The following is a 22751-nucleotide window of genomic DNA, read 5'->3' as shown; positions in this document are numbered from 1 at the left end:
GATCCCAGACAAAAAGCCGCTCACAAGAACTGAGGGCTTTCCATTGTGTGTGTGTGTGTGTGTGTGTGTGTGTGTGTGTGTGTGTGTGTGTGTGTGTGTGTGTGTGTGTGTGTGTGTGTGTGTGTGTGTGTGTGTGTGTGTGTGTGTGTGTGTGTGTGTCTGTCAAGGTTTCCGGCTTTAGGACGATAAAAAAAATGAAAGGCCGATAAATAAAACTGCTGCTGGTCAAAATGAGGGGGACGAAACAAAACTAAAAAAAATCCCATTGCAAAATAATGTTTTTTATAAAATTGATGGTAATACCAGTCAATGTAAATACATTTAACCGTCATGCTAATCGGTCTACGGGATCATTTGTTTAATGTAATATAATTAAATTGGCCTGTGTATTTTCGTTAGTCATCATGTATCTTATTTCTCCAACACAACTATCACTCGCACACAGCCCACAGCGCAGAGCCTATTCCGAGAGGGATTTCTCCTGTAGCAGGTCGCTGATGGAGGAAAACATGTCTTTTTAGATGCCCATTCATTGCGCAACATTTCCAAAATGCAATCACATGTTAAAAAAATAAATAATTGTGCACAATTTTAAAAAATATATATTTTTATTTCTCATCTGCCAAGTGAAGCTCGCCTCCCATTCAACATTCATCAGCAGGCAATCAGCAGGAGGAATTATGCATTTTGAAAACACACTTAATTGTTTGCAACGTAAATGTTTTATTTTAATATTATGAGGTCTTGCCTTGCTTCAAAAGAAGCCTATAGGCTAAATCCGACCATGAGAATGTGGAGCCAATTATTTTATAAAGACCTCATAGGTGGCCCATGAGTTTCCAGATTTGGGGACCATTTTTCCTACCATGTATTCTACCATTTATCCTACCATTCATCCTACCATTCATTCTACCATGTATCCTACCATTTATCCTACCATTTATTCTACCATTTATCTTACTATTTATCCTACCATGTATTCTACCATTTACCCTCCCATTATCCTACCATTTATCCTACCATTTATCCTACCATCTATCCTACCATTTCTACTATTCTGAGTGTAGTTACAATTTGTATATGTGCATTTATTTGTGGAACAGTTTCATTTCAATAATAATGTTTTTTTTTTGTTTCTCAAAATCATTGTCACGTGGTTAACCATAAAATTGTGAATAAAAATAAAAATATCTAAAAGTTGAATGTTAACTCATGCGACGTCACAACGTGATGTGTAAAAAACCATGTTCCTACACTTCCGTGCAGCAGCCGGGCAGGTACTTATACACACGCTCAGGTGAACACATTGATCACCTGGAGCACTCCAAACAAGAGACAATGTAAACATTTACAAATCTTCTAAATGATGGTTATGAAATATTCCCCCCAAAAAAATTGTTTCTCGCAAGTGTAGCATGTTGTGAACTCTGTAAACTACGTATCCACTCCGGGAAATGAAAACGGTCAATGACTGTAATTAATACAGCCATTAACATAAATGAATGTAACCAAATGACAGGGATTATCTACTGGTGACACATATAATTGAGAAGTGATCAAAATGAAACAAATGAAACAATGAAACAATGAATGAATGAATGAATGAAAGAATGAATGAATGAAAGAATGAATGAACGAATGAAAGCATGAATGAAAGAATGAATGAATGAATGAAAGAATGAATGAAAGAATGAATGAATGAAAGAATGAAAGAATGAAAGAATGAAATAATTAATGAATGAAAGAATGAATGAAAGAATGAATGAATGAAAAATGAATGAAAGAATGAATGAATGAAAGAATGAATGAAAGAATGAACGGATGAAAGAAGGAAAGAATGAATGAAAGAATGAATGAAAGAATGAATGAAAGAATGAATGAAATAATGAATGAATGACAGAATGAAAGAATGAATGAAAGAATGAATGAAAGAATGAATGACAGAACTGGAGGGAGACAGCAGAGCCATGCTGGAGAGATACTGGCCTATATCATCACACAGCCCTCCCCTTCTTCTTGTCTCAACATTTTAAATTATACTCAAGCTAACATTATCTTCACACATATTTTACATGTTTTTAACTGACAGCCACAACTCAATAATCAGCTAGGCCTGTTGCCATGCGCGCTGGCCAAACTGTGGATTTACCCAACAGGCCTAAGAGCTATGTGATTTGAAAAAATTCACAGCTTTTAATTTTTTTTAAAATAAGCTAATGATCCTCGATTCCTCTGTGGCTAAGTCAGGTTTCCTGGTGAAGTATTCTAGACGGATTTGATTTATTTATGTATATTTCCATGCCATGCCATGCCATTTCTCTCCTGTTCTATAGGACCCACCGCTATGTCATTTCTCTCCTGTTCTATAGGACCCACCGCTATGTCATGTCTCTCCTGTTCTATAGGACCCACCGCTATGTCATGTCTCTCCTGTTCTATTAGACCCACCGCTATGTCATGTGTCTCCTGTTCTATTAGACACACCGCTATGTCATGTCTCTAATGTTCTGGTTTGGTTTTCATATAAACTGTCTATCATCATCCAGTAGCTAAAGGCACAATCATAGTCATATTAGCATCCCATGCTAGTTGATGATAATCCTAGTCATATTAGCATCCCATGCTAGTTGATGATAATCCTAGTCATATAAGCATCCCATGCTAGTTGATGATAATCCTAGTCATATTAGCATCCCATGCTAGTTGATGATAATCATAGTCATATTAGCATCCCATGCTAGTTGATGATAATCCTAGTCATATTAGCATCCCATGCTAGTTGTTGATAATCCTAGTCATTTTAGCATCCCATGCTAGTTGTTGATAATCCTAGTCATTTTAGCATCCCATGCTAGTTGATGATAATCCTAGTCATATTAGCATCCCATGCTAGTTGATGATAATCCTAGTCATATAAGCATCCCATGCTAGTTGATGATAATCCTAGTCATATTAGCATCCCATGCTAGTTGATGATAATCATAGTCATATTAGCATCCCATGCTAGTTGATGATAATCCTAGTCATATTAGCATCCCATGCTAGTTGTTGATAATCCTAGTCATTTTAGCATCCCATGCTAGTTGTTGATAATCCTAGTCATTTTAGCATCCCATGCTAGTTGTTGATAATCCTAGTCATATTAACATCCCATGCTAGTTGATGATAATCCTAGTCATATTAGCATCCCATGCTAGTTGATGATAATCCTAGTCATATTAGCATCCCATGCTAGTTGATGATAATCCAAGTCGTATTAGCATCCCATGCTAGTTGATGATAATCCTAGTCATATTAGCATCCCGTGCTAGTTGATGATAATCCTAGTCATATTAACATCCCATGCTAGTTGATGATAATCCTAGTCATATTAGCATCCCATGCTAGTTGATGATAATCCTAGTCATATTAACATCCCATGCTAGTTGATGATAATCCTAGTCATATTAGCATCCCGTGCTAGTTGATGATAATCCTAGTCATATTAACATCCCATGCTAGTTGATGATAATCCTAGTCATATTAGCATCCCATGCTAGTTGATGATAATCCTAGTCATATTAACATCCCATGCTAGTTGATGATAATCCTAGTCACATTAGCATCCCATGCTAGTTGATGATACTCCTAGTCATATTAGCATCCCATGCTAGTTGATGATAATCCTAGTCATATTAGCATCCCATGCTAGTTGATGATAATCCTAGTCATATTAGCATCCCATGCTAGTTGATGATAATCCTAGTCATATTAGCATCCCATGCTAGTTGATGATAATCCTAGTCATATTAACATCCCATGCTAGTTGATGATAATCCTAGTCATATTAGCATCCCATGCTAGTTGATGATAATCCTAGTCATATTAGCATCCCATGCTAGTTGATGATAATCCTAGTCATATTAGCATCCCATGCTAGTTGATGATAATCCTAGTCATATTAGCATCCTATGCTAGTTGATGATAATCCTAGTCATATTAGCATCCCATGCTAGTTGATGATAATCCTAGTCACATTAGCATCCCATGCTAGTTGATGATAATCCTAGTCATATTAACATCCCATGCTAGTTGATGATAATCCTAGTCATATTAGCATCCCATGCTAGTTGATGATAATCCTAGTCATATTAGCATCCCATGCTAGTTGATGATAATCCTAGTCATATTAGCATCCCATGCTAGTTGATGATAATCCTAGTCATATTAGCATCCCATGCTAGTTGATGATAATCCTAGTCATATTAGCAGTCATATTAGCATATTAGCATATTGGACAGGTAATACCTCAGCCTGAGCCCATGGTAGTCAGTCACTACCATTGGACAGGTAATACCTCAGCCTGAGCCCATTTTAGTCAGTCACTACCATTGGACAGGTAATACCTCAGCCTGAGCCCATGGTAGTCAGTCACTACCATTGGACAGGTAATACCTAAGCCTGAGCCCATGGTAGTCAGTCACTACCATTGGACAGGTAATACCTCAGCCTGAGCCCATTTTAGTCAGTCACTACCATTGGACAGGTAATACCTCAGCCTGAGCCCATTTTAGTCAGTCACTACCATTGGACAGGTAATACCTCAGCCTGAGCCCATGGTAGTCAGTCACTACCATTGGACAGGTAATACCTCAGCCTGAGCCCATGGTAGTCAGTCACTACCATTGGACAGGTAATACCTCAGCCTGAGCCCATTTTAGTCAGTCACTACCATTGGACAGGTAATACCTCAGCCTGAGCCCATGGTAGTCAGTCACTACCATTGGACAGGTAATACCTAAGCCTGAGCCCATGGTAGTCAGTCACTACCATTGGACAGGTAATACCTCAGCCTGAGCCCATTTTAGTCAGTCACTACCATTGGACAGGTAATACCTCAGCCTGAGCCCATTTTAGTCAGTCACTACCATTGGACAGGTAATACCTCAGCCTGAGCCCATGGTAGTCAGTCACTACCATTGGACAGGTAATACCTCAGCCTGAGCCCATGGTAGTCAGTCACTACCACAATGACAGGTAATAACTCAGCCTGAGCCCATGGTAGTCAGTCACAATGACAGGTCAGAAATAGTATATCAGTATGTCAGTAATAATATATCAGTAATAGTATGTCAGTAATAGTATGTCAGTAATAGTATATCAGTAATATTATATCAGTGATATTATATCAGTAATAGTATGTCAGAAATAGTATATCAGTAGGTCAATAATAGTATATCAGTAATAGTATATCAGTAATAGTATATCAGTAATAGTATATCAGTAATAGTATGTCAGTAATAGTATGTCAGTAATAGTATATCAGTAATAGTATATCAGTAATAGTATATCAGTAATAGTATGTCAGTAATAGTACGTCAGTAATAGTATATCAGTAATAGTATGTCAGTAATAGTATGTCAGTACTATTACCTCAGCCTGAGCCCATGGTAGTCAGTCACTACCATTGGACAGGTAATACCTCAGCCTGAGCCCATTTTAGTCAGTCACTACCATTGGACAGGTAATACCTAAGCCTGAGCCCATGGTAGTCAGTCACTACCACTAGGTAGTCAGTAATAGTAATATTATGTCAGTAATAGTATAGCAGTAATAGTATATCAGTATGTCAGTAATAGTATGTCAGTATATCAGTAATAGTATGTCAGTAATAGTATATCAGTAATAGTATGTCAGCAATAGTATGTCAGTAATAGTATGTCAGTATATCAGTAACAGTATGTCAGTAATATTATATCAGTATATCAGTAATAGTATGTCAGTAATAGTATATCAGTATATCAGTAATAGTATGTCAGTAATAGTATATCAGTAATAGTATGTCAGTAATAATATGTCAGTAATAGTATGTCAGTAATAGTATGTCAGTATATCAGTAACAGTATGTCAGTAATAGTATATCAGTAATAGTATGTCAGTAATAGTATGTCAGTAATAATATGTCAGTAATAGTATATCAGTAATATTATGTCAGTAATAGTATGTCAGTAATACTATATCAGTAATAGTATATCAGTAATAGTATGTCAGTATATCAGTAATAGTATATCAGTATATCAGTAATAGTATATCAGTAATAGTATGTCAGTAATAGTATATCAGTAATAGTATATCAGTAATAGTATGTCAGCAATAGTATGTCAGTAATAGTATATCAGTAATAGTATATCAGTAATAGTATGTCAGTAATAGTATATCAGTAATAGTATATCAGTAATAGTATGTCAGTAATAGTATGTCAGTAATAGTATATCAGTAATAGTATATCAGTAATAGTATGTCAGTAATAGTATATCAGTAATAGTATATCAGTAATAGTATGTCAGTAATAGTATGTCAGTAATAGTATATCAGTAATAGTATATCAGTAATAGTATGTCAGTAATAGTATATCAGTAATAGTATGTCAGTAATAGTATGTCAGTATATCAGTAATAGTATGTCAGTAATAGTATGTCATTAATAGTATGTCAGTAATAGTATGTCAGTATGTCAGTAAAAGTATATCAGTATATCAGTAATAGTATGTCAGTATGTCAGTAATAGTATATCAGTAACAGTATGTCAGTAATAGTATGTCAGTATATCCGTAATAGTATGTCAGTAATAGTATATCAGTATGTCAGTAATAGTATATCAGTATATCAGTAACAGTATGTCAGTAATAGTATATCAGTATATCAGTAATAGTATGTCAGTAATAGTATGTCAGTATATCAGTAATAGTATGTCAGTAATAGTATGTCAGTAATAGTATGTCAGTATATCAGTAATAGTATTAAATGTAGTATGTCGGTAATAGTATATCAGTATATCAGTAATAGTATGTCAGTAATAATATGTCAGTATATCAGTAATAGTATGTCAGTAATAGTATATCAGTATATCAGTAATAGTATGTCAGTAATAGTAAGTCAGTAATAGTATATCAGTAATAGTATGTCAGTATATCAGTAACAGTATGTCAGTAATAGTATGTCAATAATAGTATATCAGTAACAGTATGTCAGTAATAGTATGTCAGTAATAGTATGTCAGTATATCAGTAATAGTATGTCAGTAATAGTATATCAGTATGTCAGTAATAGTATATCAGTATATCAGTAACAGTATGTCAGTAATAGTATATCAGTATATCAGTAATAGTATGTCAGTAATAGTATGTCAGTATATCAGTAATAGTATGTCAGTAATAGTATGTCAGTAATAGTATGTCAGTATATCAGTAATAGTATTAAATGTAGTATGTCGGTAATAGTATATCAGTATATCAGTAATAGTATGTCAGTAATAATATGTCAGTATATCAGTAATAGTATGTCAGTAATAGTATATCAGTATATCAGTAATAGTATGTCAGTAATAGTAAGTCAGTAATAGTATATCAGTAATAGTATGTCAGTATATCAGTAACAGTATGTCAGTAATAGTATGTCAATAATAGTATATCAGTAACAGTATGTCAGTAATAGTATGTCAGTAATAGTATGTCAGTATATCAGTAATAGTATGTCAGTAATAGTATGTCAGTAATAGTATATCCGTAATAGTATATCAGTAACAGTATGTCAGTAATAGTATGTCAGTAATAGTATGTCAGTAATAGTATATCAGTAATAGTATGTCAGTAATAGTATGTAAGTAATAGTATATCAGTAATAGTATATCAGTAATAGTATATCATTAATAGTATGTCAGTAATAGTATATCCGTAATAGTATATCAGTAACAGTATGTCAGTAATAGTATATCAGTAATAGTATGTCAGTAATAGTATGTCAGTAATAGTATATCAGTAATAGTATATCAGTAATAGTATGTCAGTAATAGTATATCAGTAATAGTATGTCAGTAATAGTATGTCAGTATATCAGTAATAGTATGTCAGTAATAGTATGTCATTAATAGTATGTCAGTAATAGTATGTCAGTATGTCAGTAAAAGTATATCAGTATATCAGTAATAGTATGTCAGTATGTCAGTAATAGTATATCAGTAACAGTATGTCAGTAATAGTATGTCAGTATATCCGTAATAGTATGTCAGTAATAGTATATCAGTATGTCAGTAATAGTATATCAGTATATCAGTAACAGTATGTCAGTAATAGTATATCAGTATATCAGTAATAGTATGTCAGTAATAGTATGTCAGTATATCAGTAATAGTATGTCAGTAATAGTATGTCAGTAATAGTATGTCAGTATATCAGTAATAGTATTAAATGTAGTATGTCGGTAATAGTATATCAGTATATCAGTAATAGTATGTCAGTAATAATATGTCAGTATATCAGTAATAGTATGTCAGTAATAGTATATCAGTATATCAGTAATAGTATGTCAGTAATAGTAAGTCAGTAATAGTATATCAGTAATAGTATGTCAGTATATCAGTAACAGTATGTCAGTAATAGTATGTCAATAATAGTATATCAGTAACAGTATGTCAGTAATAGTATGTCAGTAATAGTATGTCAGTATATCAGTAATAGTATGTCAGTAATAGTATATCAGTATGTCAGTAATAGTATATCAGTATATCAGTAACAGTATGTCAGTAATAGTATATCAGTATATCAGTAATAGTATGTCAGTAATAGTATGTCAGTATATCAGTAATAGTATGTCAGTAATAGTATGTCAGTAATAGTATGTCAGTATATCAGTAATAGTATTAAATGTAGTATGTCGGTAATAGTATATCAGTATATCAGTAATAGTATGTCAGTAATAATATGTCAGTATATCAGTAATAGTATGTCAGTAATAGTATATCAGTATATCAGTAATAGTATGTCAGTAATAGTAAGTCAGTAATAGTATATCAGTAATAGTATGTCAGTATATCAGTAACAGTATGTCAGTAATAGTATGTCAATAATAGTATATCAGTAACAGTATGTCAGTAATAGTATGTCAGTAATAGTATGTCAGTATATCAGTAATAGTATGTCAGTAATAGTATGTCAGTAATAGTATATCCGTAATAGTATATCAGTAACAGTATGTCAGTAATAGTATGTCAGTAATAGTATGTCAGTAATAGTATATCAGTAATAGTATGTCAGTAATAGTATGTAAGTAATAGTATATCAGTAATAGTATATCAGTAATAGTATATCAGTAATAGTATATCATTAATAGTATGTCAGTAATAGTATATCCGTAATAGTATATCAGTAACAGTATGTCAGTAATAGTATGTCAGTAATAGTATGTCAGTAATAGTATATCAGTAATAGTATGTCAGTAATAGTATATCAGTAATAGTATATCAGTAATAGTATATCAGTAATAGTATGTCAGTAATAGTATGTAAGTAATAGTATATCAGTAATAGTATATCAGTAATAGTATGCCAGTAATAGTTTATCAGTAATAGTATATCAGTAATAGTATATCAGTAATAGTATGTCAGTAATAGTATGTAAGTAATAGTATATCAGTAATAGTATATCAGTAATAGTATATCAGTAATAGTATATCATTAATAGTATGTCAGTAATAGTATATCCGTAATAGTATATCAGTAACAGTATGTCAGTAATAGTATGTCAGTAATAGTATGTCAGTAATAGTATATCAGTAATAGTATGTCAGTAATAGTATATCAGTAATAGTATATCAGTAATAGTATATCAGTAATAGTATGTCAGTAATAGTATGTAAGTAATAGTATATCAGTAATAGTATATCAGTAATAGTATGCCAGTAATAGTTTATCAGTAATAGTATATCAGTAATAGTATATCAGTAATAGTATATCAGTAATAGTATGCCAGTAATAGTTTATCAGTAATAGTTTATCAGTAATAGTATATCAGTAATAGTATGTCAGTAATAATATATCAGTAATAGTATATCAGTAATAGTATGCCAGTAATAGTTTATCAGTAATAGTTTATCAGTAATAGTATATCAGTAATAGTATGTCAGTAATAGTATATCAGTAACAGTATGTCAGTAATAGTATGTAAGTAATAGTATATCAGTAATAGTATATCAGTAATAGTATGTCAGTAATAGTATATCAGTAATAGTATATCAGTAATAGTATATCAGTAATAGTATGTCAGTAATAGTATATCAGTAATAGTATATCAGCACGTGGCAAGGCAACCCTGTTTTGTACTGGTTACATTTATAGAGCTAGTGTACAGTACTGCAGGAGAGAGAGAGAGACAGAGAGAGCTGAAGGACACGGGCACAGAGGGGAAGGCCAAGCTTCATCCCCATGCCAACGACAGGCCAAGTTCTATCTCCATGCCAACGACAGGCCAAGTTCTGTCCCCGTGCCAACGACACATGACAGGAAACAGGACTGAGGAAGGTGGATGTTCAGAATGTAAAGCTGTATTTACTCAGAGCGCATTTGAAGAGTAACTCACAAAATGTTTCATCCTCAAATTGTATATTCTATTTTATAAACTGGGTGGTTCGAGCCCTGAGTGCTGATTGGCTGACAGCCATGGTATATCAGACCGTATACCATGGGTATGACAAAACATTTATTTTTACTGCTCTAATTACGTTGGTAACCAGTTTATAATCGCAATAAGGCACCTGGGGGGTTGTGATATATATTTATTTTTATTATTATTTTATTTCACCTTTATGTAACCAGGTAGGCCAGTTGTTTCACCTTTATGTAACCAGGTAGGCCAGTTGTTTCACCTTTATGTAACCAGGTAGGCCAGTTGTTTCACCTTTATGTAACCAGGTAGGCCAGTTGTTTCACCTTTATGTAACCAGGTAGGCCAGTTGTTTCACCTTTATGTAACCAGGTAGGCCAGTTGTTTCACCTTTATGTAACCAGGTAGGCCAGTTGTTTCACCTTTATGTAACCAGGTAGGCCAGTTGTTTCACCTTTATGTAACCAGGTAGGCCAGTTGTTTCACCTTTATGTAACCAGGTAGGCCAGTTGTTTCACCTTTATGTAACCAGGTAGGCTAGTTGTTTCACCTTTATGTAACCAGGTAGGCCAGTTGTTTCACCTTTATGTAACCAGGTAGGCCAGTTGTTTCACCTTTATGTAACCAGGTAGGCCAGTTGTTTCACCTTTATGTAACCAGGTAGGCTAGTTGTTTCACCTTTATGTAACCAGGTAGGCCAGTTTTTCACCTTTATGTAACCAGGTAGGCTAGTTGTTTCACCTTTATGTAACCAGGTAGGCCAGTTGTTTCACCTTTATGTAACCAGGTAGGCCAGTTGTTTCACCTTTATGTAACCAGGTAGGCCAGTTGTTTCACCTTTATGTAACCAGGTAGGCTAGTTGTTTCACCTTTATGTAACCAGGTAGGCCAGTTGTTTCACCTTTATGTAACCAGGTAGGCCAGTTGTTTCACCTTTATGTAACCAGGTAGGCCAGTTGTTTCACCTTTATGTAACCAGGTAGGCTAGTTGTTTCACCTTTATGTAACCAGGTAGGCCAGTTGTTTCACCTTTATGTAACCAGGTAGGCCAGTTGTTTCACCTTTATGTAACCAGGTAGGCTAGTTGAGAACAAGTTCTCATTTACAACTGCGACCTGGCCAAGATAAAGCAAAGCAGTGCGACACAAACAACAACAAAGAGTTACACGTGGAATAAACAAACGTACAGTCAATAACACAGTAGAACAAAGAAAACAAAAAGTCTATATAGTGTGTGCACATGAGGAAAGATAAGGTAAGGCAATAAATAGGCCATGGTGGTGAGGTAATTACAATATAGCAATTAAACACTGGAATTGTAGATGTGTAGAATATATATATATGTACATACATAGATATATATACAGTGGGGAGAACAAGTATTTGATACACTGCCGATTTTGCAAGTTTTCCTACTTACAAAGCATGTAGAGGTCTGTAATTTTTATCATAGGTACACTTCAACTGTGAGAGACGGAATCTAAAACAAAAATCCAGAAAATCACATTGTATAATTTTTAAGTAATTAATTTGCATTTTATTGCATGACATAAGTATTTGATCACCTACCAACCAGTAAGAATTCCGGCTCTCACAGACCTGTTAGTTTTTCTTTAAGAAGCCCTCCTGTTCTACACTCATTACCTGTATTAACTGCACCTGTTTGAACTCGTTACCTGTATAAAAGACACCTGTCCACACACTCAATCAAACAGACGCCAACCTCTCCACAATGGCCAAGACCAGAGAGCTGTGTAAGGACATCAGGGATAAAATTGTAAACCTGCACAAGGCTGGGATGGGCTACAGGACAATAGGCAAGCAGCTTGGTGAGAAGGCAACAACTGTTGGCGCAATTATTAGAAAATGGAAGAAGTTCAAGATGACGGTCAATCACCCTCGGTCTGGGGCTCCATGCAAGATCTCACCTCGTGGGGCATCAATGATCATGAGGAAGGTGAGGGATCAGCCCAGAACTACATGGCAGGACCTGGTCAATGACCTGAAGAGAGCTGGGACCACAGTCTCAAAGAAAACCATTAGTAACACACTACGCCGTCATGGATTAAAATCCTGCAGTGCGCGCAAGGACCTCCTGCTCAAGCCAGCGCATGTCCAGGCCCGTCTGAAGTTTGCCAATGACCATCTGGATGATCCAGAGGAGGAATGGGAGAAGGTCATGTGGTCTGATGAGACAAAAATAGAGCTTTTTGGTCTAAACTCCACTCGCCGTGTTTGGAGGAAGAAGAAGGATGAGTACAACCCCAAGAACACCATCCCAACCGTGAAGCATGGAGGTGGAAACATCATTCTTTGGGGATGCTTTTCTGCAAAGGGGACAGGACGACTGCACCGTATTGAGGGGAGGATGGATGGGGCCATGTATCGCGAGATCTTGGCCAACAACCTCCTTCCCTCAGTAAGAACATTGAAGATGGGTCGTGGCTGGGTCTTCCAGCATGACAACAACCCGAAACACACAGCCAGGGCAACTAAGGAGTGGCTCCGTAAGAAGCATCTCAAGGTCCTGGAGTGGCCTAGCCAGTCTCCAGACCTGAACCCAATAGAAAATCTTTGGAGGGAGCTGAAAGTCCGTATTGCCCAGCGCCAGCACCGAAACCTGAAGGATCTGGAGAAGGTCTGTATGGAGGAGTGGGCCAAAATCCCTGCTGCAGTGTGTGCAAACCTGGTCAAGAACTACAGGAAACGTTTGATCTGTGTATTTGCAAACAGAGGTTTCTGTACCAAATATTAAGATCTGCTTTTCTGATGTATCAAATACTTATGTCATGCAATAAAATGCAAATGAATTACTTAAAAATTATACAATGTGATTTTCTGGATTTTTGTTTTAGATTCCGTCTCTCACAGTTGAAGTGTACCTATGATAAAAATTACAGACCTCTACATGCGTTGTAAGTAGGAAAACCTGCAAAATCGGCAGTGTATCAAATACTTGTTCTCCCCACTGTATATATATATATACACATGAATGTGCAAGTAGATATATGGCCAATATACCACGGCTAAGGTGATTGTCCTGGCACTCTGCGTTGCGTCGTGCTTAAGAACAGCCCTTAGCCGTGGTATATTGGCCATATACCACACCCCCTCGGGCCTTATTGCTTAACTATTTACCTGATGACACCCGTGTAGGTTGGAGTCTCTTACATAGGAGTAGGATCCTCTCTCCGTTTTACCTGGGTAGAGAGAAGACAGAAAGTGTTAAAAAACAAACGATCCTTTTCCTCAACAATACGTCGGAAAAACGTCTAAAATCCAACATATCTTGTACAAAACTTTAACGCTAGATGATTCTGCATTTAAAGATGTATTTATTTTTTTGCAACTTTGCAGCATTTAGTTTCATGTGTGGAAAATGATAAACCTCAAGCCTACAGTATGAAACAACGTCCGACTGTACCGGAGGTTTACGAGGTATCATCACAACACAACAAATTACCAACAGGGAAGAGACGGCCCAAACCCCAACCAACAGCATATACTAGCTTTGTGACATGGTTCTCTGGCTCCGCTGTAACATAGAACATGTGATATCATGCTTCAGCATTACATTTCCAGGCAGCACTATACCACCAAACAGACACCTGCAGTGCTACAGAAACTCTCTCACGGACACACACACACACACACACACACACACAAACACACACACACACACACACACACACACACACACACACACACACACACACACACACACACACACACACACACACACACACACACACACACACACACACACACACAAGAGCTGTGGAGAGGCAATAATGTTCTGTACACATGCAGACACACACACACACACACACACACACACACACACACACACACACACACACACACACACACACACACACACACACACACACACACACACACACACACACACACACACACAGTATACTTTGTGCTATACGATCTGGGTTCTCACGTTTACATCTTAAGACGTTTGTACAATGTATGAAATAAAGTATAAAGAGTATATATACTAAACAAAAACATGAACAAAATATGTAAAGTGTTGGTCCCAAGTTTCATGAGCTGATTTAAATAATGTTCCATACTCACAAAAAGCTTATTTCTCTCAAATATTGTGCACAAATGTGTTTACATCCCTGTTAGTGAACATTTCTCCTTTGCCAAGATAATCCATCCACCTGGCAGGTGTGGCATATCAAGAAACTGATTAAACAGCATGATCGTTACACAGGTGCACCTGTGCTAGGGACAATAAAAGGCCACTCTAAAATGTGCAGATGTGTCATGTTTTCAGGGAGCGTGCAATTGGCATGCTGACTGCAGGAATGTCCACCAGAGATGTTGCCAGATAATTTTATGTTAATTTCTCTACCATAAGCCGCCTCCAACGTCATTTTAGAGAATTTGTCCAACCGGCCTCACAACCTTGTCCAATGACAACATCCTCTCAGCACCTAGCTAGCTAGCTAAAATTAGCTAATGTTAGGCTCTGTGTATTTAGCTTGCAGTATTTAGCTTGTATTTAGCTTGTATTTAGCTTGCTACATACATAGCTACATAAATAGATAAGATAGCCTATTACCCACATTATGACTGACTTGTGATCATTGTCCACGTTAGTTTGATTGCGTTGACAATTCCAGCCCTGGTTACATTCGTCCGTTTTTTTGTCCAAAATATTGAGCCATTGAAACTGAAAATGGGGAGCTCGAATGGCTGGATGGAAGCAAACAATGTACAACCTGATAGCTATATGTTTTATACTACCAAGAAATGTGAAGGTGAATTATATTAATCATACATTGAACTACATCCATCTATTCTACCCACAATGCCTTAGCGTACGTCACTGAACGTTGAGTCACATAGAACCTGTGCTACTAGTGCTACGGTGTAATCTGGGAATATGATATTTGTTTTACTGATATGATGATTGTCTGTTTGTTTCATTTCTGCAAAGTAGTTAAAACAATATCAGTGTCACTTTAAGGGACAACCGAGTAGCCATGTAACAGTATACAGTGACTGGTTCAAACTGGACAAGGAGAGGACTAACACTCTAGTTGTCAACACAGCTCCTCAACACACACACACCAATAGTAGTAGTTAATTATTGGGCCAGGCCATGGGCGGCTGGATTACAGCTATATCAGGCCATGGGCGGCTGGATTACAGATATAACAGGCCATGGTAGGCTGGATTACAGCTATACCAGGCCATGGGCGACTGGATTACAGCTATATCAGGCCATGGGTAACTGGACTACAGATATACCAGGCCATGGGCGGCTGGATTACAGATATATCAGGCCATGGTTGGCTGGATTACAGATATACCAGGCCATGGTCGGCTGGATTACAGCTATACCAGATCATGGTAGGCTGGATTACAGCTATATCAGGCCATGGGCGGCTGGATTACAGATATACCAGGCCATGGTAGGCTGGATTACAGCTATACCAGACCATGGTAGGCAGGATTACAGCTATACCAGACCATGGTAGGCTGGATTACAGCTATACCAGGCCATGGTAGGCTGGATTACAGCTATACCAGACCATGGGTGGCTGGATTACAGCTATACCAGACCATGGGCGGCTGGATTACAGCTAAACCAGACCATGGTTGGCTGGATTACAGCTATACCAGACCATGGTAGGCTGGATTACAGCTATACCAGGCCATGGTAGGCTAGATAACAGCTATACCAGACCATGGTAGGCTGGATTACAGCTATACCAGACCATGGTAGGCTAGATTACAGCTATACCAGACCATGGTAGGCTAGATAACAGCTATACCAGACCATGGTAGGCTGGATTACAGCTATACCAGATCATGGTAGGCTGGATTACAGCTATACCAGACCATGGTAGGCTGGATTACAGCTATACCAGACCATGTTAGGCTGGATTACAGCTATACCAGATCATGGTAGGCTGGATTACAGCTATACCAGATCATGGTAGGCTGGATTACAGCTATACCAGACCATGGTAGGCTGGATTACAGCTATACCAGACCATGGTAGGCTGGATTACAGCTATACCAGACCATGGTAGGCTGGATTACAGCTATACCAGACCATGGTAGGCTGGATTACAGCTATACCAGACCATGGTAGGCTGGATTACAGCTATACCAGACCATGGTAGGCTGGATTACAGCTATACCAGACCATGGTTGGCTGGATTACAGCTATACCAGACCATGGTAGGCTGGATTACAGCTATACCAGACCATGGTAGGCTGAATTACAGCTATACCAGACCATGGTAGTCTGGATTACAGCTATACCAGACCATGGTAGGCTGGATTACAGCTATACCAGACCATGGTAGGCTGGATTACAGCTATACCAGACCATGGTAGGCTGGATTACAGCTATACCAGACCATGTTAGGCTGGATTACAGCTATACCAGATCATGGTAGGCTGGATTACAGCTATACCAGATCATGGTAGGCTGGATTACAGCTATACCAGACCATGGTAGGCTGGATTACAGCTATACCAGACCATGGTAGGCTGGATTACAGCTATACCAGACCATGGTAGGCTGGATTACAGCTATACCAGACCATGGTAGGCTGGATTACAGCTATACCAGACCATGGTAGGCTGGATTACAGCTATACCAGACCATGGTAGGCTGGATTACAGCTATACCAGACCATGGTTGGCTGGATTACAGCTATACCAGACCATGGTAGGCTGGATTACAGCTATACCAGACCATGGTAGGCTGAATTACAGCTATACCAGACCATGGTAGTCTGGATTACAGCTATACCAGACCATGGTTGGCTGGATTACAGCTATACCAGACCATGGTAGACTGGATTACAGCTATACCAGACCATGGTAGGCAGGATTACAGCTAAACCAGACCATGGTAGGCTGGATTACAGCTATACCAGACCATGGTAGGCAGGATTACAGCTATACCAGACCATGGTAGGCTGGATTACAGCTATACCAGATCATGGTAGGCTGGATAACAGATTACAGCTTTCAAACCGTCCTCAACTCAGTTTTGCATGGCCAGCCTCAGACAACTTCCAGCTGTAGCCTACTAAATTGGCACACATAAAAATGTCCCCCCCCCCCCCCCCCCCCACACACACACACACACACACACACACACACACACACACACACACACACACACACACACACACACACACACACACACACACACACAATGACGGCATGCGCCTCCAGTGTACACTTCGAGAAGTTGCTATCCCTTCTGATTTGACGTTGTCCTGTATGTACCTCAGGCAAACATCATGAAATATCTGTTGAGAACTTCATGAAATAACTGTTGAGAAATGGACCACTGCCCTCTAAAAAAACTTTGAACACTATTTAGTTATTAACATTAGTAAAGTAATACAAATACAAACAAATACAAACAAATACAAACAAATACAAACAAAAACAACTAAAGATACATTGTTTTTAATAACCTGCCCAGAGACTACGGTTGAAAATTAGCCGGTCACTTTTACTGAAACGTTGATTAATGTGTACTGTCCCTGTAAAAAATTAAATAAACTCAAAACTCAACTCAATGCTTGCTGCATAACACAAAGAAATGTAACTAAAAAGCGTGTTGTGTCACCTACAACACGGATGGATACTAACACATGTTTGAGTCAGAACATTCATGCTCCCGTCATCAATACAACTAAATATTAGTCCAACATTTCACGTCTGTCGTCCATCCTCAGTCGTGTCACAGCGAGGCTCACGTGGCTTTTAGTCCCTACGTAATACTGTTCTGTTGTCGTTTTCAACCTGGCGTCTCCCAAGCACTCGAGAGCAACGCATACAACAAGCAAACAATCCCTGGTATTTAATTTAGTTGTGAGAGTAACTAAGGATTTAAAAGATTGGAATTTACAAGAGAAGAGAGTAGCACAGGACAAGGTCAGAGAGGAGGTCACGACCTGTGTCACATACACTCTACATCCTGCTGGATACACACACATGCACGCACACACACACACACACACACGCACACACACGCACACACACACACTGACACAGACGCACGCACACACTGACACAGACACACACACACACACACACACACACACACGATGGAGAGCGACAGAGTTTAGCCTAGTTTAATCTTAACGTGTTTGAAATACTGTATAATATAAACATGATATTAATTGGGAGTTAAAGGTGTTTTTCTATGAATCTAATAAATGCTGGATTTCTAGAAATAACACCAGTACACTATTCTGACGTCTCTGAACAAACAGGGGGAAGACACTTCCTGAGTTACCCTCGGTGGGAACAATGTTCTTTTTCACAGGTCTTGTTTTCTTCCAGATGTCTTGTTGAGACATTTTGTTTCGGCCACCTCTCTGCAGAACACCAAATTCATGATCATCTACTGAACTGGGAGTCAGGAAGCAAACATGAACTCCAGAGCTGAGGCCTGCACACACACACACACACACACACACACACACACACACACACACACACACACACACACACACACACACACACACACACACACACACACACACACACACAAACACACACATAAACACACACACACACACACACACACACACACACACACACACACACACACACACACACACACACACACACACACACACACACACACACACACACAGCTGTGGAGGAGCAATACTGTTGTGAAATACAGGAAGGAAAAATGATGGAACAGCTATGGAAAGAGAGGATATTTGTACGTGAAAAATTGAAACCAATGTTTAGATGCTGGACCCGCTTCAAAAAGCTTTACAGCAAGCAGTATGATTTCTGTCATTTACTGCAGATTCACAACGGTACTACAACAAGTTGTACTGTACACTGGGCGGCAGGTAGAGCGTTGGGCCAGTCACCGAAAGGTCGTTGGATCGAATTCCCAAGCTGACTAGGTGAAAAATCTGTCGCTGTATCCTTGAGCAAGGCACTTAACCCTAATTGCTCCTGTAAGTAACTACAATGTTGTTGATCCATCCAGAGGTTCCTCCTATCACAGCCATTAAACTCTGTAACTGTTTTTAAATCACCATTACCCTCATGGTGAAATCACTGAGCGGTTTCCTTCCTCTCCGGCAACTGAGTTAGGAAGGACGCCTGTATCTATAGTGACTGGGAGTATTGATACACCATCCACCGTGTAATTAATAACTTCAACATGCTCAAAGCAATATTCAATGTCTGCTTTTTTATTTTTACCCATCTACCAATAGGTGCTCTTCTTTGTGAGGCATTGGAAAACCTCCCTGGTCTTTGTGGTCGAATCTGTATTTGAAATTCACTGCTCGACTGAAGGACCTTACAGATAATTGTATGTGTGGGGTACAGAGACGAGGTAGTCATTCACAAATTATGTTAAACACTATTATTGAACACAGAATGAGTCCATGCAACTTAATATGTGATTTGTTCAGCACATTTTTACTCCTGAACTTATTTAGGCATCGCCATAACAAAGGGGTTGAATACTTATTGACTCAAGACATTTCAACTGTTCATTTTGAATTAATTGGTAAAAATGTCAGCAACAAAAAAAATTGTCAATTTTAAATTAAGGCTGTAACAAAAAACAAAAAAAGGTAAATAAATCAAGCAGTGTGAATACTTTCTGAAGACAATGTATATAACATGAATTTGTCTTATCAGAGTACTGAATACTGGTGTCTGAATCCTAGTAATGTTCAAAATGGCTCCCTATTCCCTAATTAGTGCACTACTTTTGACCAGGGCCCATAGGGAATAGGGTGCACTACTGTTGACCAGGGCCCATAGGGAATAGGGATCCATTTGGGACTTCGACAGAGTGATGATCCATATAGTTCTGTTAGGCCCTCCAGAGGCGTTAACAATGTATTTTATTTAAACGGTTTAGTCATATTTAATACTGTCCAGGATGTGAGGTCATAATACAACCATGTCAGGACCTAAAAAGACAGGTTTAGGGGTTAGAACAGGAAGCTTACTGTAATTGATTTAGGCCGCATACCAACAGAGTCAATGCAGCCTCTATAAGCAGTAAAGATTCTGAATACCTATACTTGCGTTCGAAATAGTAGACATTTTAGTTAAGTGGAAAACATAACGTTTTATAGTATGTGACATTTTCAGAAAATCGAGTATGCTTTAAATTCCAGGATGTTATACTAATTTTGTCTTTTCATCTAGTAGAATTCGCTGCACACTTTGTGAGGAAGAGAATTCGTCTGTGTTTGACAACAGCTGATGTTGAGATAAGGGGAACGTGCTGTACCCAAATGAACAAATAGCGGGAATCAACACAATTGTACATCAGATGACACATTCTCAGGATGGATGAGCTGTTTCTACTGAACGTTCTAAATAGTATTTAAGTAGTAGATTTCAGACAGATTTCAGCTTTTATTCTCATTCTCTTTTTCCCCTTTTATTTACATTAAAAAATATATATATTTACACCTGAATAACAGCTACAGATTTATTTTTATTTGTATCTAAACTTGTGATCTAGCTAAACGTCCTCAGGTTCTGCATATTGCTGGTACCACTGCTTCCATGTAGAATATATTATGTTGACAAAACAGTATTTTTTTTAAATCAACGAAACACAAATAAAATAAAATATAAAAAATGATGTAATAATTTATATGAGTAATCACATTTTATTTTCTAATCAAAGTGTAATACTCTGTAAACTGTTTTAATAAAGAAATGATTAAAAATAGACTAGATAGAGCTTGTGACTCCAGCATTAACCAGGTTTATATGACTGTTTTTCCTTCAACAAACAGCAAACACAACACTGATCAACGTAGAGGTTTTCTCTCTCTCGCCTCGACGCCGAGCTGTGCCAAGACGCCGTCGTCAGATGTGGCAAAAGCTAACCCGTGCCAGTCTGCAAGTCCACGGGCACAGACACAGTACTGTAGCTAGAACCCCCCCAGGGACAGACCCAGATGATGCTGTACGGCCTTTAGGAGAGCCAGACTACACCACTGGTATCACACAACATTTCCCAAATTCCAAGCAATGGAACAATAACCACTTTCTGACTAGAAAAAACTGAAGACTGAATTTTAGGGTGTGAAAGACATTCCGGATGTCCAACAACGGACCTCACTGTCAGGTCAGGTGCAAAAAAAAATTGTTTACTTTATGCTAGAAGTGTAACGTCTTTAAAATAATATTTTAAACACATAATATCTCTATTACCAACGACAACAATGTTAAGCAACACAAAGACAAAGGCAAAGATGCTGGTATTATTTATATATGTTATATATTTGGTATTATGAGGTCTCCCATAATGAACAATCATTTCCAAAATGATGTCTCTTGACAGGGGCAATTCCTTCAGAAAATGTAGCTGCTAATATTTTAATTTTTTCATTTCTGACAAGAAAATAAATCCTGAAAGCTTCCTAGTTCTTATTTGCCCTGTACCTAACAAGGACTTCCTTCAGTATAATCACGTTAGGTATTTGATCTGCCTGTCCCGGCTCTTTGGCCCTGGGTCTGAAGGAGGATTGTGTGCCTCTCTCTGTTTCCTTGGTGCCTCTGGGTTAGGTTGAGAATATGCAGTTGCCTTGGGTTACCTGGATAGGACTGAGAATGCTTCACGGCCTAAATACATGATCCTCTAGTCTTCATAGTGAGGCCCTCAAAGCCCCCCGTCTCGTCAAAGCCCCTGGAAAATCACCTTTTACATAAGAAGATGAGGGAAGACTGCACTGAAATGGCAAAAAGACAATGTCCATCGCCGCAAGAAAAAGTGAGAATTTCTGGGAATAAACAAACCCTAGGCTGTCTGTGAATGTGGACAGGCTCGGTTTTGTAAATTCAGCTCAATAAAACTTTAAAATAATTACTAATCAACAAATTCAGGTGTAATACAGAATTTACCAAAACAATTACAAACTACATTTAGGAATTTCAGACAATTAATCCTCATATTACCTTCAAAAGAGCTCTATTTCTGAAGCTGAGCATTATATGTCTCTGTACAAAACTATCGTCTTTCTTTGTGTAGAAAATCTTTCCCTAAAATGATTGTAATTAAATAAGACTATTATTACAACAACAACAAAACAGCCATCCGTGTGCTCTTAGTTATTTCAGCCTACGTAAACTGTAAAAAAATAAAATAAAAAAAAAATAAAAAAAAGAGATACTGAGAGATACAGAGATATTCAAAGAGGATCATCAAAATAAACTAACAACCTGCAAATAAAGTTGCTGATAAATCCATCAGTAAAAAGGCAGATGGTGGAAGCTCCAGACATCTGAAGTGCTGGCTAATGAAGAGAGAGAAGAGAACAGCAACGCC

The 22751-nt window shown here is 37.7% G+C and overlaps 1 protein-coding gene across 18 annotated transcripts in view; it reads right to left on the bottom strand.

Moving 5' to 3' along the window:
• LOC139539324 (transcription factor 4-like) overlaps nucleotides 1–22751 on the bottom strand; it is a 556664-nt gene that overhangs the window by 224073 nt on the left and 309840 nt on the right. For all 18 annotated transcript variants that reach the window (XM_071342158.1, XM_071342203.1, XM_071342245.1 and 15 more), the window contains one exon: nucleotides 13553–13614. In XM_071342158.1, the coding sequence (XP_071198259.1) occupies nucleotides 13553–13614 (62 nt within the window). The remainder of the gene's footprint in view (nucleotides 1–13552; nucleotides 13615–22751) is intronic.

This window comes from Salvelinus alpinus, chromosome 1 (assembly GCF_045679555.1).
Source record: "Salvelinus alpinus chromosome 1, SLU_Salpinus.1, whole genome shotgun sequence".
Lineage (NCBI taxonomy): Eukaryota > Metazoa > Chordata > Actinopteri > Salmoniformes > Salmonidae > Salvelinus > Salvelinus alpinus.
The sequence above is the reverse complement of the archived record's forward strand: the minus strand, read 5'-3'. Positions and strand labels throughout refer to the sequence as shown.